Raw genomic sequence first — 14,820 nt, 5'->3', positions numbered from 1 at the left:
TGAAGGACTCCTTCACTCATTCACTCCTTGATGCTGGAATGTGCCTGATCCCCTTCATCTGACAGACAGGGGAGCATGATGGGACTCGTGAAGGAGGAGACTGAGCCTCCCTGGATGACAGCGGAGCTGGCGCCCTGATGCACTTGACCTGGGCTTCTGTTTCCGGGTCATGTCTGCTCTGCAGCAGAGCCCAGGGCTGAGAGGGAGGTCCTGAGGCCACACTCCCAGCATCCAATCCTGCCTCCACCACCAAGGAGCTGCGTGACTGGAGAAATTACCTGTTTCCAACAAGGCTCACCTTCCCTATCTGTAAAATGGGAATTAGAGGAGTACCTGCCTGGTACTGGATATTGTGAAGGGTAAGTCTAACGATCCAGGTGAAGCAGCTAGCATTGGTCCTAGAACACGGTAAGCTAGGAATGTCGCCATTCCCAGCGCTGCCTCCAGAAGGACAATGACACTCAGTGTTTGCAAAATGCTTTATTGTTATTGCTGACACTAAAATCCACGGTTAGTCATTAGGGTCTTCAAATGACACTCTAGTATTCGCGTCAGGCCTCCATTCTTCCACACCCAGCCAAGCCCACGAGGTTGTAACTTAACCCACAGGACAGTACAGTCCTGGGTTGGCCATATCTACCCTGCTGTCCGCCTGCTTTTCTTAAAAGATGAGTGGCACTCAAATGCATTGAAATCAACAATGATTGGTGGAGAACATTCTAGCCTTTTTATATGATTTCAAGGATTCTTCAGTCCCTGACCTGACATGAGGAAACTGATGTCCAGAGAGGGGTAGTATTACCCAAAGTCACATAGCTGGGACAGAAGCCCGATTTCATACTCCCATCCCAGCATTTTTTTTCCAAGCCATGATGAACGGATAGCTGGCACTGCCAACAGGTGGGAAGCTAGGCTTAGGGATACACTTCCTGTTGGAAATATCTACTGGAACAATGCTCCTGCAGAAATTGGTGGTGTTGGGCTGGGTAACAGGCACTTGGATTCTGGGCTTCTCTCTGCCACTAACATGCTGTGTGACCTTGGGCAAGTCACCAGCCTCTCTGGGCCTCAGCACTAATCTCCACTAATGAAAGGCAAGGGCAAAACCAAATGTTCTCCAAGGCACTCATGTCTTGCAATCATGTGAAAAGAAGCAATCATCACTGTTTTGATGATATTCTTAGTATTATGATTTGTGGGAGCCTCGTTAGTCAACCAAACCTGTGTAAATCAGCAGCTCCCAGCAGACAGACAGCCATCATGCACACTCATCTTCCACTATGGAGGCTCCTTGAGAAATCGTCATTTCAAGGGCGAGTCACTTTGCCGAAGAAAAGGATGTGTTTGCTGTTCTCCACAATAAGCATCAGAAAGGGCCTGTTGAAGACTATTCTTTGAGAGCCCAATCGGGCAGATTTGAACGTGATGACTGTCCCTGTGGCTGCAGCCGCTTGGGTTCCAGACTCATCCACCTCCACCACGGCTTTGTGCACCATCTATGGGGGAGACATCAGGCGTCACGGAGCCACCAGGGGCAGGGAGATGCCATCGGGGGAAACAGCCAAGCTTCTGCCGATGGCACCACCGTCTGAATCTCTGTGCTCCTGAGCCATGAAGCAGATAGGAGATGAGGTAACTGAAAAACTACTGGGCCCCGAGGGCTTAGGGGTGAGTGCTCACATGTCTTTCATTGAATTCTCACTGCCTCTCACAGCAAGGGTGTGACTCTCCAAGTTTATAGAGAGAAGGGAGGCTCAGAGAGGTCTAGTAATTGCTGGAGGTCACGCAGTAAATGAAGGAGTCAGCATCTGATTCTTAAGTTTGATTGCTTAAGACAATCCACCTTCTGCAAGACACGGCGCTGGATAGCTTCCCACTGCTCAGAGGACAAGAGGCAAAGTGAAATCTTTGCTTCTTGAGGGAAAAGAGGAGAGGGAGAGAGAGAGAGAATTTGGAATGAGGGATGGGGTGAATAGAATGGAATAGAATATAACAGAAAAGGATAGAAGTTTCTGGAAGCAAGTGCTCAGGAGCTTCTGGGCTCACCTCAGACAGCCAGATGCTGGAGTGGTTGGAGATGCCGGTCAGGTCGGCATTGGAGGTGAAGACATCTCTGATCCCCAGCTTGGGGAGGACTTCCTCCAGCTGATAGGAGCCCTCGATAGAGAACTTGGGAAGATAAAGCTCAAGCCGCCTGGAAAGAGAAGAGGACCTTTTCTTAGACTTTCCTAGAGCACTGGCTCATATTCCTGCTATCTCTAGGTTTCCTAATGCTCCTCCAACCTGTTGCCTAGGATGGAACCCATCCCACTCTGAACTTGGACCTGAGCTGTCCCCAGCGGTCACTGCCCACTCAGATGTCCCACCAGAAAACCCAGCTTCCAGCCCTGCTCCCTCCAGCTAGCTGACTCAGGCCCCAGAGCTGGGATGTCACATGATGCTTCTGGGCTTGGAGGCAGGTCCTGGGCCAGGTGAGTCCTCCCACCACTGCCGTGTGGCCCTGTGGGTGTGCCGCAGCAGGAGGTCCAGCGTAGTGTGAAGAATACCTCTTCATGGGCATCCTGAGCCACTTCTTCAGTGTTTTTTCCTTCAGGCCATTTTCCACCTGCTCCATTTCCCCCTCACGGGGGAGGATGAAGAAGGCAGTGGCGTTCCCTTGGTAGGGGACCCCCACCACCTTGCAGGAGAGGTTTCGGTCCAAGAGGTAGTAAAACTGGTCCTGTTGTTTCATCATGGGGACCCGCACCACCATCTCCGGGGTCACGTAGAAGTCCTGCTCGTGGGTGCTTTTGAGGTTGAAGCTTGTCTCCCACTTAGCTACATATTAAAATGGAAAAGGAAGAAATTGTCAGCCACCAATGAAGTGTATTCACAGTAAACCTACCAGAGAGCATCCTCTTTAGAGCAGTATCGTTGGGAGAAGTGACAGCCAATCCTCTTCAATATAAAGACAAGCCCCTTCTTAATTCAGGGGACAGACTAGAACTTTGTGGGGCTATCCTCCCACCTTTGCAAAACAAGGAGGTTGGTTTTCATGTTTTCAGACACCCTTGACCCTAAATGCTGTTCGTCTGATTCTCTGATGTTGGTACTCAAGCTCACACATCCCAGTGAAGAGGGTGAGTTCTTCTCTTTCCCACTCTTTTCCCAATATTGAATTTCAATCTAGGTTTGGAAGAAAGGTTCGTAAGGGTCCTGAAAAAACCATGATTCTTCCTGCTGGGAAGTCTTTGGTTGTGCTTCTTTCTCTGTCTGTTTCATATGGGTATTTTGTTCAAAGTGACACAAGTAATTGCTTTCATCTTCTTAGCAGTTATCAAATATAGATCCAACTCCCATGGACCAGTTAGCTTACTCCACAGCTGTCCTCTGAAGCCTAGACCTGGACATGAGGACAAGAACTCTTAGAAGGCAAGCTTGATCCTCACTCTCTGTGACCACAGGTAGGGGGTTTGGGTACCAGTTTAACTAGTTTCCTCTCTCCCTTTCTTCTCACTCCCCTCTCTGTCCTTAGTCAGGCCCCACCTAGGGTGCTCAGGACTCAGCATCTAGAAGGAGAAGCAGGCATACAAGCTGAGATGAGTAGGGATATTGACAAGAAATGCCAGGGAGACAGATGGGGAGTCTGACTCTCAAGTGGGGGAGAGAAGACAATTCGGAGGAATAGGTTCTTGTCCCAGAACTTCTGGGCTAAGGAACCAGCTCCTAGGAGGGCACAGAGGTGAGGATGTGGGTACATCAGAGGAGCTGGCAAAAGCCCTCTAAGGCACATCCAAGACCCACAGTCCTTCCCTGAGTAGCCATGGTGTCCGTTTCTTTGGCATTGTGGCCTTGACAAACTCATGCTTCAGAGTTTATGTGGATGCTGTGGCTTTAAGTATTCCTGGGGGCCCAAAAAGGAACCAGCTTTTCCCCAGTGGAGGAAACAGCATCAGGCTCTTCATATCACCTTAGGCACGAAGAGGGGCTTCCCTGGTGGCTCAGCAGTAAAGAATCTGCCTGCAATGCAGGAGATGCAGATTTAATCCCTGGGTCAGGAAGATCCCCTGGAGGAGGGCATGGCAACCCACTCTGGTATTCTCGTCCGGAGAATCCCATGAACAGAGGAGCCTAGCAGGCTACACAGAGTCCAACCCAACTGAAGCGACTAAACACACACATACGCACCAAGAAGGCTAAGAAGGCATCCTCTCACCCGGCTGACTACTGACTTCATTCTATCATCAGGGCCCAGAGAGTACTAAACCCACTCCCACTCTTTTATGTGTGTGGGAACTGGTTCTGTTCCATCTTTTGTTTTGTTTTAGAGGGACTGGGGTTCTTTTGTTTTGTTTGTTTGTTTTTGACAAAAAGCATCTGCAAAGAGGAAGTTCAGATTCAAGCCCAAGGGTCTTACCTTTAAAGAAAATGTAATTCACCATGACCATGACCTGGGTGCCATCCAGGCTCTTAATCAAGTCCACAATCTTGCCTTTCGTTTGCTTTTCCACGTAATCGTTGATCTTCTTCTTGGCCCCTTCGGGGTTCTCAAAGTCCGTGGGGAAAGTGTCTGCCAGGTACAGAGTCCTCATGGCACCCAGGAAGGCCTCCTGGATGGGCAACGTGGGCTTGGTGAACAGGGCGTTGCCCAGGCTCAGCTGGAGGCTGTCTCGGGGTTGCTGGAGCTCGCGCAGCAGCCTCTGAGAGGCGCCGTGGAGCTCCTCCTCCGAGCCTGCCCCCGGGCCGATGCCCAGGCCTTCCAGGATCTGCACCTTCGTGTTGGATCGAGCTCCCAGGGAGAGCATGGCCAGGCTCAGGGAGATGCTCAGAGGGGAGAAGAAGATGTTCTGATCGGGGGCGGCTGCAGCCAAGGTCCTGTAGAGGTCGAATACAAAGTCCCTGCTGCCCGGGGACGCCGTGGTAGCCGCCGGCGGCACCTCCTGGATTTTCTTCTTTTGGGGGCGCCGGAGGGTGGCCATCCGCGGCCCGAGGAGCACCAGGCACAGGAAGAGACAGAGGCGCATCGTGGCTAACCCCCGTTCTGAAAGGGAGAGTGGGAAGATGACCTCAGAGAGGGCGGCGGCTAGCGCATCCTCTCGGCGAGAAGATCGCAAGATTAGGGGCAGGGCTGACCTTCGAAGGCGGCGGCAGTGCCCACCAGCAGCCTCAGAGGGCGATGATGAACCCCAGCGGCTGGGAGGGAGTGAGGTTTTAGAGAGCACCAGAGGGGCGGAAGGACAGAGGCTCGGGGACGTGGGCGTCTATGGCAGGGAGAAGATGGACAAGGCAGAGGAGTGAGACCCGTGTGGGTACCGGGCAAGAAGACGCTTCTCATCCATAGGGAAGTACCCGTCACAGGGCACTGAGGATTCTGCCTGCTCAGCAGCTCTGAGGTTACTGGGAGCCGAACAGCCTGTATCCCTGAATGACCCCTATCTACCTCATTTTCTTGCTGGGGCGTAGCATTTGCAAGACCTCATTTCCTGCTATGAGCTCAGGGTAGCTGCTCCCGGTGGTCTCAGCCATACTGCTGGATTTGTCCCTGCTCATTCGGAGCATCCAGGTGGTGGGCAGAGTGCCAGGCTCCTGTGCTTCATGCGTGAACACAGGATACCATCAGTCTCCCTCTCCTTCCCCAGGGGCTGCTCTAGGACCCCACAAAGCCACCCGGTCCCTCATCAGAGGCACCTTCCTCCCTTGAGGAAGTTCTGTCCTCTTACTGTGAGCTCCCAGGCCTTCCCTGGTGGGTCAGTCAGTAAAGAATCTGCCTGCAGTGCAGGAGACCCAGGTTCAATCCCTGGGTCGGGAAAATCCCCTGGAGCAGGAAATGGCAGCCGACTCCAGTATCCTTGCCTGGAAAATCCCATGGACAGGAGCCTGGTGGGCTGCAGTCCACGGGATCGCAGAGTCGGGCACGACTGAGCGACTAATACACACAGTGTGAGCTCCCAGACTTCCCTCTTCTTCAGTGATGGGCTGAAGTGTGCCCCCCAAATCCATACACTGATGTCCAGAACCCCAAGACCCCCCAAATGTGACTGTGTTTGGAGACAGGGCCTTTAAGAGGCAGTTAAGTTAAAATGAGGTTTTTGGAGCAGGGCCCTGATCAGATGTGACTGGTGTCCTTGAAAGAAAAGGAGATTAGAGAACAGATTTAAGGATAAGGGCGTGGGAGAGGAAGGAGAGGGTGAAATGAATGGAGAGAACAGCATGGAAGCAGATACACTAACATACGGAAAACAGCCAATGGAAATCTGCTGTGTGACTCATGGAACTCGAACTGGGGCTCTATAACAACCCGGAGGGCTGGAAAAAGGTGGGACATAGGACCGAGGCTCAAGAAGGGGGGCACATATGTATACCTATGGCTGATTCACGTTGATGTATTGACTGAAATCAAACCAATATTGTAAAGCAATCATCACTCAGTTAAAAATAAATATAATCAAGGATTTTAAAAAAGAAAAAGAAAAGATTAGGACACAGACACACGCAGATGAGGGATGACCACACGAGAAATGTGGGGACACAGGAAGGAGGAGGAGACAATCACAGACAAGCCAAGGGCAAGGCCCCAGGGGAACCCGCCCTGCCGACACCTTGACCTTGGCCTTTCAGCCTCCAGGGCTGTGAGACCATGAATGTGTGTTGTTTGACCCCCCGGCGCTCTTCTTTGCCTCCCCCAGATAGGAGGCCCTCACCTCTGTCTCTCTATGACTCTCAGGTGGGCCCTGGGGCTCTGCCATCATCCTGGCCTTGTCCTCCACCCTCAGTCTCTCCCTGCCACCCACCTAGACTCCCCCTGTCCACCCAGGAACTGTTCCTGTGCCTGGGCCTCCTAAAGCCCTCCTTCCACCCACTGTGAACAGCACAGACTCTAAAGGCAGCAGACTGGGTTCAAATCCCAGCCTCACTGCTCCCTCCAAGTGTGATTTGAAGCAAGTGTCACTGCCCCACCTGTAGATGGGGGTCAGGACAGAACCCACACCAGGGGTGGCTTTAAGGAGTCTGCATAAGCAATGGCTTGGAACCGGGCCCGATGCAGACGTGCTGTCCGAGTGTGAGCTGGTGGGGTTGCCGTGATGGACCAAAGCCCCACTCGAGACCCCTGCTTCCCCGGCTGTACCATGGGGCTCAAGCTTTCACACACACGCTCTCACGGGAGCCCAGTGGCAGCCAGACAAATAATTCCCACGATGGCCCGGTGTGCATCCCCTTCAGCTGGGTGTGCTCCCCGCCGTGGACACCACGTCATCAGGCCCTCCAGGCTCAGAGTGAGCACGGCCATGGAATCATAGACCCACGCAAAACCAAACTGCAAAGGGCCCCCCACTGCTGTATTAGACATGGCTGGTGGGAGGACACCAGTGAGCCTGGGGGTACGTGGACCTTCCTGTCTTTGTCTGAATGAAACCAACGGACTCAAGCAAGTCACACTTGGCACTCCTGGCCTCCAAATCGCACCCGAGGGCCTCTCGCCTTCTGAGATGGCCCACACTCTGTGGGTTATGTTTCTACCAGCACTGTTCTCATCTTCTGAGACAAACCACATTCTGTCTATGGAATGTGTGTCAGTTTAAATAAATAAATTTACTTCTCACATTACCAAAAACAAACAAAAAAATAAATTACACCTGAGTCCACAAAGGAAGTTCATTTAGGATGTTCTGTCTGCCGAACCTCCAGGGACCCTGAGCCAAACACAGCGGCTTCAGGGGTCCCTGTGCCCGTGGGAGGCCCAGGTCCACTGCCAGCACCTCCACTGCTGGGTGCTGCGATGTCTCAACAAACATCAGTTCCTTTAGCCTTACACACCCATGGAGGCAGGTTCGATTACCGGCTACGAGGCAGGAGGTAGATGGACCCCCCAGGGGAAGAGTGATTGGAGATTCATTTTCTGTGGACCAAAACTCCAAGACGAGAATAGCAGGACAATTAAGGGAGCAGGATGGACCCTACCCAGAAAACACATGTTTCTCTTTTCTTGAAGTCAGGAGACCTCTCTGACCACACATGCCCAGACAGACTCCTTGGAGGGCCAAAGAATGATGTCAAGAAATGGTCTACCCATGAGCCTCCTTGGTGGGATCCGTCTTAGCTAAGAGATGCATGTGCACACATGGGAAGATCCTGAGCTATGGCAAACATGGACTGTGAACCAGGAAATCAAAATGGTTGGCCAAAGGAAACCTGGAAGAAATGCCCCATGAAAGTAATTCAAACTGCCATGGGGATGTGAACTCAGTGACTCTCTGAATGTGCCTGTGTGTCTACCCCCACTTACAGGACTCCTTTTCCTCCTAATAAATACTTCACTTGTTTCACTACTTTTCATTTTGTGAGAATTCTGTTTTGCAAAGCAGAAGGGCAGGGCCTTGTCACTGGTCTAGCGGTTAGGATCTGGTGCTCTCACCGCCATGACCTGGCCTCAGTCTCTGGCTGGGAACCCAGGCCCTGCTCCAAGATGGTGCAGGCCAAGGCCACAAGATCAGCTCCATTTTACAGACGGGTCATCTGAGGCTCAGAGAGCTTGAGTCACTTGCTACTAGTGGCAAAGCTTGGGCTCAGACCCAGTTCGGACCCTGAAAGCTCATGCTCTGAACCACCACACCATTCAGTTCCCCAGATCCCTGGCCCTCCCTGTCTGTGTCACAGCCTTCCAACTTTGTATTTTCTGCCTCTGCAGAGAATTGAGAAATGGTCAAGGCTATGTTTTTTCCAGTGGTCATGTATGGATGTGAAAGTTGGACTGTAAAGAAAGCTAAGGGCCAAAGAACTGATGCTTTTGAACTGTGGTGTTGGAGAAGACTCCTGAGAGTCCCTTGGACTGCAAGGAGATCCAACCAGTCCATCCTAAAGATCAGTCCTGGATGTTCATTGGCAGGACTGATGTTGAAGCTGAAACTCCAATACTTTGGCCACCTCATGAGAAGAGTTGACTCATTGGAAAAGACTCTGATGCTGGGAGGGATTGGGGGCAGGAGGAGAAGGGGATGACAGAGGATGAGATGGCTGGATGGCATCACCGACTCAATGGACAAGAGTTTGGGTGAACTCCAGGAGCTGGTGATGGACAGGGAGGCCTGGTGTGCTGTGATTCATGGGGTCACAAAGAGTCGGACATGACTGAGCGACTGAACTGAACTGAACTGGGGACTCCACTGGTGGCCCAGTGGTCACAAATTTGCCTTGCAGTACAGGGAACATGGGTTCGATCTATGGTCAGGGAACTAAGACCCCACATACTACAGAAAAAGCAAGCCTATGCACCACAACTATTGAGCCCGGTGTCATACTAGAGGGTCTGTGAGCCACATCGAAGGACCCATAGGATGTAACAAAGATCCTGCATTCTCCAAGGCAGCCAAATAAAAAAATAAATAAGAAGCAGTCAGGCTTCCCATGCTGACACTCCCTTTTTGTTCCCACTTTGAGAGTGACCTTCAAGAAGGTCTTTAAAGAGCGTGGGTACGCGGCGTGATCACTGTGTCCTTTAGTCCGCAGAGTGTTAGAATCATCAATGTAGCAGATGCTGCTTAAGAAGCAACTCAGTTCAACCCTCCCCCTACACCCACACACAGATAACACTGAGCTGATAATTACCATAAAAGAAATGCTTTCAAAGAATAGTTACAGAGCACAGAGGAGTTTCCTGCTTGGACAGTGGAGCCCAGGGGCAGCTGGTCAGGGAGCAGGAGTGAGAGTTCCAACTCCCATTCTCCTGTCCCTGACAACAGCCTGGTAACCTCGGGCCAGGCCCTTCCCCTCCCAGGCCTGGAGGTCTGGTGCTGGGACCCCACCACTGGCCGCCCCTCTGAAACACCAGCAATCTGATGGATGAGAGCTGTTTCTCTCAGGGTCCGCTGGGCTTCAGGTTTGGGGCCCAGAAAACCTTGTTCCGTTTAGCTCTCCCCCTCTTATTGATGCCACTGTTTATTAAGGACTGATTAAATGCTCTCTAAATATAACTGCATTTCATCTTTACCAAAAGCACCATTAGTCCCATTTTACAGCCAAATAGACTGAGTCTTCTCTGACGGATCAGTGGTAAAGAATCTGCCTACCAATGCAGGAGACATGGGCTTGATCCCAGGGTTGGATAGATCTGAAGAAGGAAGTGACAATCCACTCCAGTATTCTTGTCTGGGAAATCCCATGGACAGAGGAGCCTGGTGGGCAATAGTCCATGGGGTCGCAAAAGAGTTGGACCCGACTTAACAACTAAACAACAGCAAGAAACTGAGGCTTAGCAAAATGGAATAGCTCATTCCAGTCAGTGAGTAATGGATCTGGGTTAAAATCCAGACTCCGACTGGTGTACACGCTGCCTCTTGGCTCCGATTTATGAGGATGACATGCTGTTCCCCCTCTTCTGATTCCCAGGTGTCTCCTAACCTGTTCACCTGAAATAGCTCATTTATGTTCCTTGTCTGCCTGCAATGCAGGAGACCCAGGTTGGATCCCTGGATTGGGGAGATCCCCTGGAGAAGGAAATGGCAACCCACTCCAGTATTCTTGCCTGGAGAATCCCATGGACAGAGGAACCTGGCGGGCTAGAGTCCATGGGGTCACAAAGAGTCGGACACAACTGAGCGACTAACACTTCACTTCACAGCAACATGGAGTTGGTATCCTTGTCACAATTGTCCAGGAGAGGAAACAGACGGCCAGAGAGGTTACTTTTGAGATAGTAGAGGCCTGGGGGTGCTCATTTCAGGTTTCCGAGTTTCTAAGTCCAGGCTTTGCAATTGCACTTATGGGCCTCTGGGGGCAAATATACGGCTTACAGAGTTTCATGCCAACCTTGAGCCAGTGGAAAGTCTTCAGGCTCTGTGAACCTGGCTCTCAGGAGACCAGCTCCCACTGCGTGCCAGCAGAGCCTGGCCCGGCTGACCCTCTCCTGGGTCCCTGACGCCAGTGTGTCCGCAGAGATGCTCCCACATGTCAGAGGGAAGAAAGTGGATCAATCGGGCTGATCTGGCACCCCAGGCCAAAGGGATTTGCGATGACAGAGGTTGGGCATTGGATAGGCAGGTCCTGGGCGGTCCTCCCACTGGTGCCCCACCATCCAGCCTGGAAATCTGCTGGTGTTTATTCCAAATGTTAGGCAACAAAGTCCCACCAAGGTCGACTTTGGACTCAGCTGTGGGAGGCGGCCGTGTGGCTCAGAAGGGTCTGTCTATATCTGCTAATTACACAAAGAGAGACAGGACTTGGAGCCCAGGCAGAGAGGGAGAGATAAAACACAACTTCCCCTAGATCCTCCAGACCAGGGGGAAGAGCTTTCCGGAATCAGGGGTCTGGGGAACTTTCTTAACTTCCCTCTCTATCTCCAGACCATCAGCAGGGCTTGTCGGTTTCTAGCTCTGAAATCTGCCTGCCTCGTCCCATTTTCCTTGTTATCATCCCAGTGGAAGCCTCTTTTTCCTGGACTCTGCTTCTCCTGCCCCTGAGAGCCATTCTACATACATAAGTATATTCTGAAATAATCCCCTTCGAACACAAACACGGGCAGGGCGCTCCCTTGCCTAAGGACACCATTGCTGCCCACTGGCTTGGTAAAACCTGTGATTACACGATAACCCATGAGGCTGCCAGCTCTGTCTGGCTCTCACCAGCTGCACCTGACGAGCTCTGCCCCCCAGGACACACGTCTTGTATTTCAGTTCCTAACACAGAAGCCCTGTCCCAGTCCTGGGCCCTTGCACACTCCACGCTCCCTCCTGGAAACCTTTCCCTGCCTCTTTCACTAACGCCACCTGGTCTCTGGGTCCAGGCTTCCACTCATCCTGCTGGTACCCTGTCCACATTTGGCCATACCTTCATCACTGCTATTCTCTGTAAGGGCTCCTTTGATTGTTTCTCTCAAGGCTCCATCAATTACAGAAGTGAAATTACATATGGGTGTGCTGTGGGCTTCTTTTGTCCAAGCCTCTCTCCCACTAGAAACTGTGCTTGTAAGAAAGGACCTTCATCTCTATTGGTCCCGCCATGACACGTTCAGTCAAGAGGTGGTGCTCCAGCACCCCTGTGGCATGAATGGATGAGTGGATGATGACTGGACCTGGGCTCCTTCTCTGTAATTCAGAGGTGTTAGAACACGTGCTGGCCACCGAGTCATGGAAATGAGCCAGGCTGGGCATCCAGAGCTGAGCCCTGGCATTCCTGGGGCTAACTTGCCAGCTGACCTTGAATAACTTCTGCACTGAAGCTCAGCTTCAGTTTCCTTTCTCTTTCTTTTCTAAAACTACTTTATTGAGATCGGACTGACATGCCAAAGGCTGTACATATTTACTGTACACAATTTGATGAGTTTGGAGACCCAGGAAGTACACACCTGTGAAATCATCACTGCCATCCACCACTTCCCAAAGTTCCCTCCCACCCCCTTTATTCTTCAAGCTGTGGTTTCTTGATCTGTCAGTAGGATGTTGGCCCAGAGGAGCACTTTCCCTTTGGCTGTTGTGTTTCATGCCCAAAGCCTTATCTTTAGAAAAGCTGAAAATTCCACTCACTGTATGTCTACATTTTGTTTACTTAGCAAATGGCCAAATGACCACTCTCGGTGGCAGCCTCCTGGCAGGTCAGCCTTATCTTAGGGAAACAGATTGTATTCGATCATTTTTCCTGATTTCTGAAGGTGAAAGATTCCAGGCACAGAAAACAATAGAAGTTATGGTTGGTCCAGCATGTTCCGGGGACCAGACGTTGTGTCCCCACCACTTAGTTCAGGGTTTCTCAACACTGTTGGCACTTGAAGCCAGGTCGTTCTTTGCAGTGGGGGCTGTCCTGTGTAGTGCAGGGTGTTCACAGTATCCCTGGCCTGTCCTCTCCTCCTGGAAGCCAACAGCAGCACTCCAGTTCTGACAACTAAAAGTGCCTCCAGACGAAGCTGTGCCCAAGAGGCAAATCACACTTGGGTGAGAATCACCACTTTATTAATCTTCACCATCACCCCCTGCAAGGGGTACAGTAATTTATATCTTATCCATGGGAAAGCTGAGACTCAGCCAGATATAGCATTGTCCCCAGAACTACACAGCAGGGGAGGGGGGGAGGGCACACACACATATCTCTGCTGTCTCAGAGGCCCTGGCTTCCTCCCTCCCTACCACTGTCCTGCTCACCCTGGGACACCTGCAGAGTTTTTAAGCCCTCCAAATGCCATAACTCCAGAGGCCATTCCCCACTCCCCCACCACCCCCCCAAGCCCCACAGGTCCTCAGTCCACATTGCCTGTACTTACTCTGTCCGATGATGAGCGTGCACACAGCAGAGGCGACTGTCCGTAGGGCTTGGTAGAGAACTGGCTGGACTGGAGCCAGCTTCTGTCACTGACCAAGCAGAGCCCTGACTCCGCCTCCCCCACCCTCCCCGACTCTGCCTCTCCTCCGGCCCCGCCCCTTCCCTGGCTCCTCCCCTTCCCTGGCTCCTCCCTGTCCAGTCGTTGGCAGGGCTGAGCTCTGACCAAGACCAGCCCCTCAATGCCCTGAAAACCCTACATTAGCCACCAATTGCTATGGCACAAACACCCCAGGCGGACCAGGCTAGACAGGTGAGCAGCTCTCCAGACACAAAGAGAGAGACACTCTCCCAAACCCACTTTAGCTTTGTTTCCTGCAGCCAATTTGCTGCGGATCTGGGGAAATGAGAGCCCACGCTCTATGCAGGCTGCACACTTACAAGGTTCATGGACTCCTACAGCCAGCTCCTGGTGGAAATTAGATGTATCAAGAAGGTCTTTGCCTGGAGAATCCCATGAACAGAGAAGCCTCCATGGGATCACAAGAGTCAGACATGACTTAGCGACTAAACCACCACCACCACAATGGCTGAGATGAGGGATCACTGTCTCCACCCCTCTTATTGCATCAATAACTGCATTGAGGCTCAGAGAGATGAAGGGACTTTTCCGAGACGTGCATTAGTTAGGGACAGAGTGGGGCTGAGTGTTCAGGCTGCCAGCTTCAAGGCCAGTGTTCTTTGCAAAGCAAAAGTCTGTCTCCAGGATTTCTGTGGGCTCAGTTGAACTGTCCTTTTCTACCTTGACAGTGGGGCTTCAAAACTCAGCCCCACTCTTTCAAGTCTGTTTCCAAGTGGTGGGGTGTTGGCTCAACCCTTGTTTCATTGCCAATGTCCTCATGCTTGGGGCTTCCAAATACTGGGGTGTACAGTGTGTGGCCATGACCCAGAAGGCTGTGTGAGTAAATGTGGGGTATGCAGTTGATAGAGGAAACAGAGGGTCGGGTATTACCCAGAGAACATGACCTTGCTGCTCAGCAAACAGGGTCCCTCTAGAACCTCTGAGACATCCGCTTTCTTGCTCCATAATTTTGGACCCAGTTTTGGCCCTTTATCTAGTTTAGTACTTCCAGCTGCCCTACAGAGGGGATAATACTGAGTTTTGCCTCGATCTAGAGACAAGCACAGTCACTACCGGGCATCGGGTGCTTGCTGTGTGCTCACTGCCTTTGCCGTGCACTGGAGGATGGGTGCTGGAATCCCTAAGGAATCAGTGAGAAGATGGAAGTCGAGAGAGGATAGGTGATCAGCCCAACGGCACACGGCTGCTAGGGAGAGGCCTTAACAAGGGGAAACGAGGTCTCATTTGTTCAGGCTTTGTTTTCCATCCATTGTGCCATGTGAGGTAAGCAAGAGTCCCTCATCTCATAACCAAGAGATTCCCAAACTATGCTTTATAGGAAGGAAATCAGTGTTTGTTACGTTTTGAGAGTCTCTTGCAAGAACAAAGTCCCACACAAGGATATCAAACCAGTCAATCCTAAAGGAAATCAGTTCTGAACATTCACTGGAAGGACTGATACTGCTGCTGAAGCTGCA

At 51.6% G+C, this 14,820-nt stretch overlaps 1 protein-coding gene across 1 annotated transcript; it reads right to left on the bottom strand.

Annotated features, from left to right (window-relative positions):
• Positions 1 to 476: 476 nt before the first annotated feature.
• Positions 477 to 13,323, bottom strand: SERPINA5 (serpin family A member 5). Its single transcript, XM_068991012.1, has 5 exons — positions 13,226 to 13,323; positions 4,397 to 5,020; positions 2,547 to 2,817; positions 2,047 to 2,194; positions 477 to 1,496 (listed from the first exon to the last, which is right to left on the bottom strand). Exons 2-5 carry the CDS (start codon positions 5,001 to 5,003, stop codon positions 1,308 to 1,310), a joined length of 1,215 nt encoding a protein of 404 aa, XP_068847113.1. The 5' UTR covers positions 5,004 to 5,020; positions 13,226 to 13,323; the 3' UTR covers positions 477 to 1,307.
• Positions 13,324 to 14,820: the final 1,497 nt, after the last annotated feature.

The sequence above is a fragment of the Capricornis sumatraensis genome, chromosome 19 (assembly GCF_032405125.1).
Source record: "Capricornis sumatraensis isolate serow.1 chromosome 19, serow.2, whole genome shotgun sequence".
NCBI lineage: Eukaryota > Metazoa > Chordata > Mammalia > Artiodactyla > Bovidae > Capricornis > Capricornis sumatraensis.
This window is presented reverse-complemented; position numbering and strand designations above follow the sequence as displayed.

Bases quoted from the DNA above. Each gene is read 5' to 3' on its own strand.
- SERPINA5 (XM_068991012.1), bottom strand. From the start codon at position 5,003: ATGCGCCTCTGTCTCTTCCTGTGCCTGGTGCTCCTCGGGCCGCGGATG. The intron at 2,818-4,396 runs GTAAGACCCTTG...TTTAATATGTAG, and splicing joins GAATTACATTTTCTTTAAAG to CTAAGTGGGAGACAAGCTTC. The intron at 2,195-2,546 runs GTATTCTTCACA...TTCTCTTTCCAG, and splicing joins CTCAGGATGCCCATGAAGAG to GCGGCTTGAGCTTTATCTTC.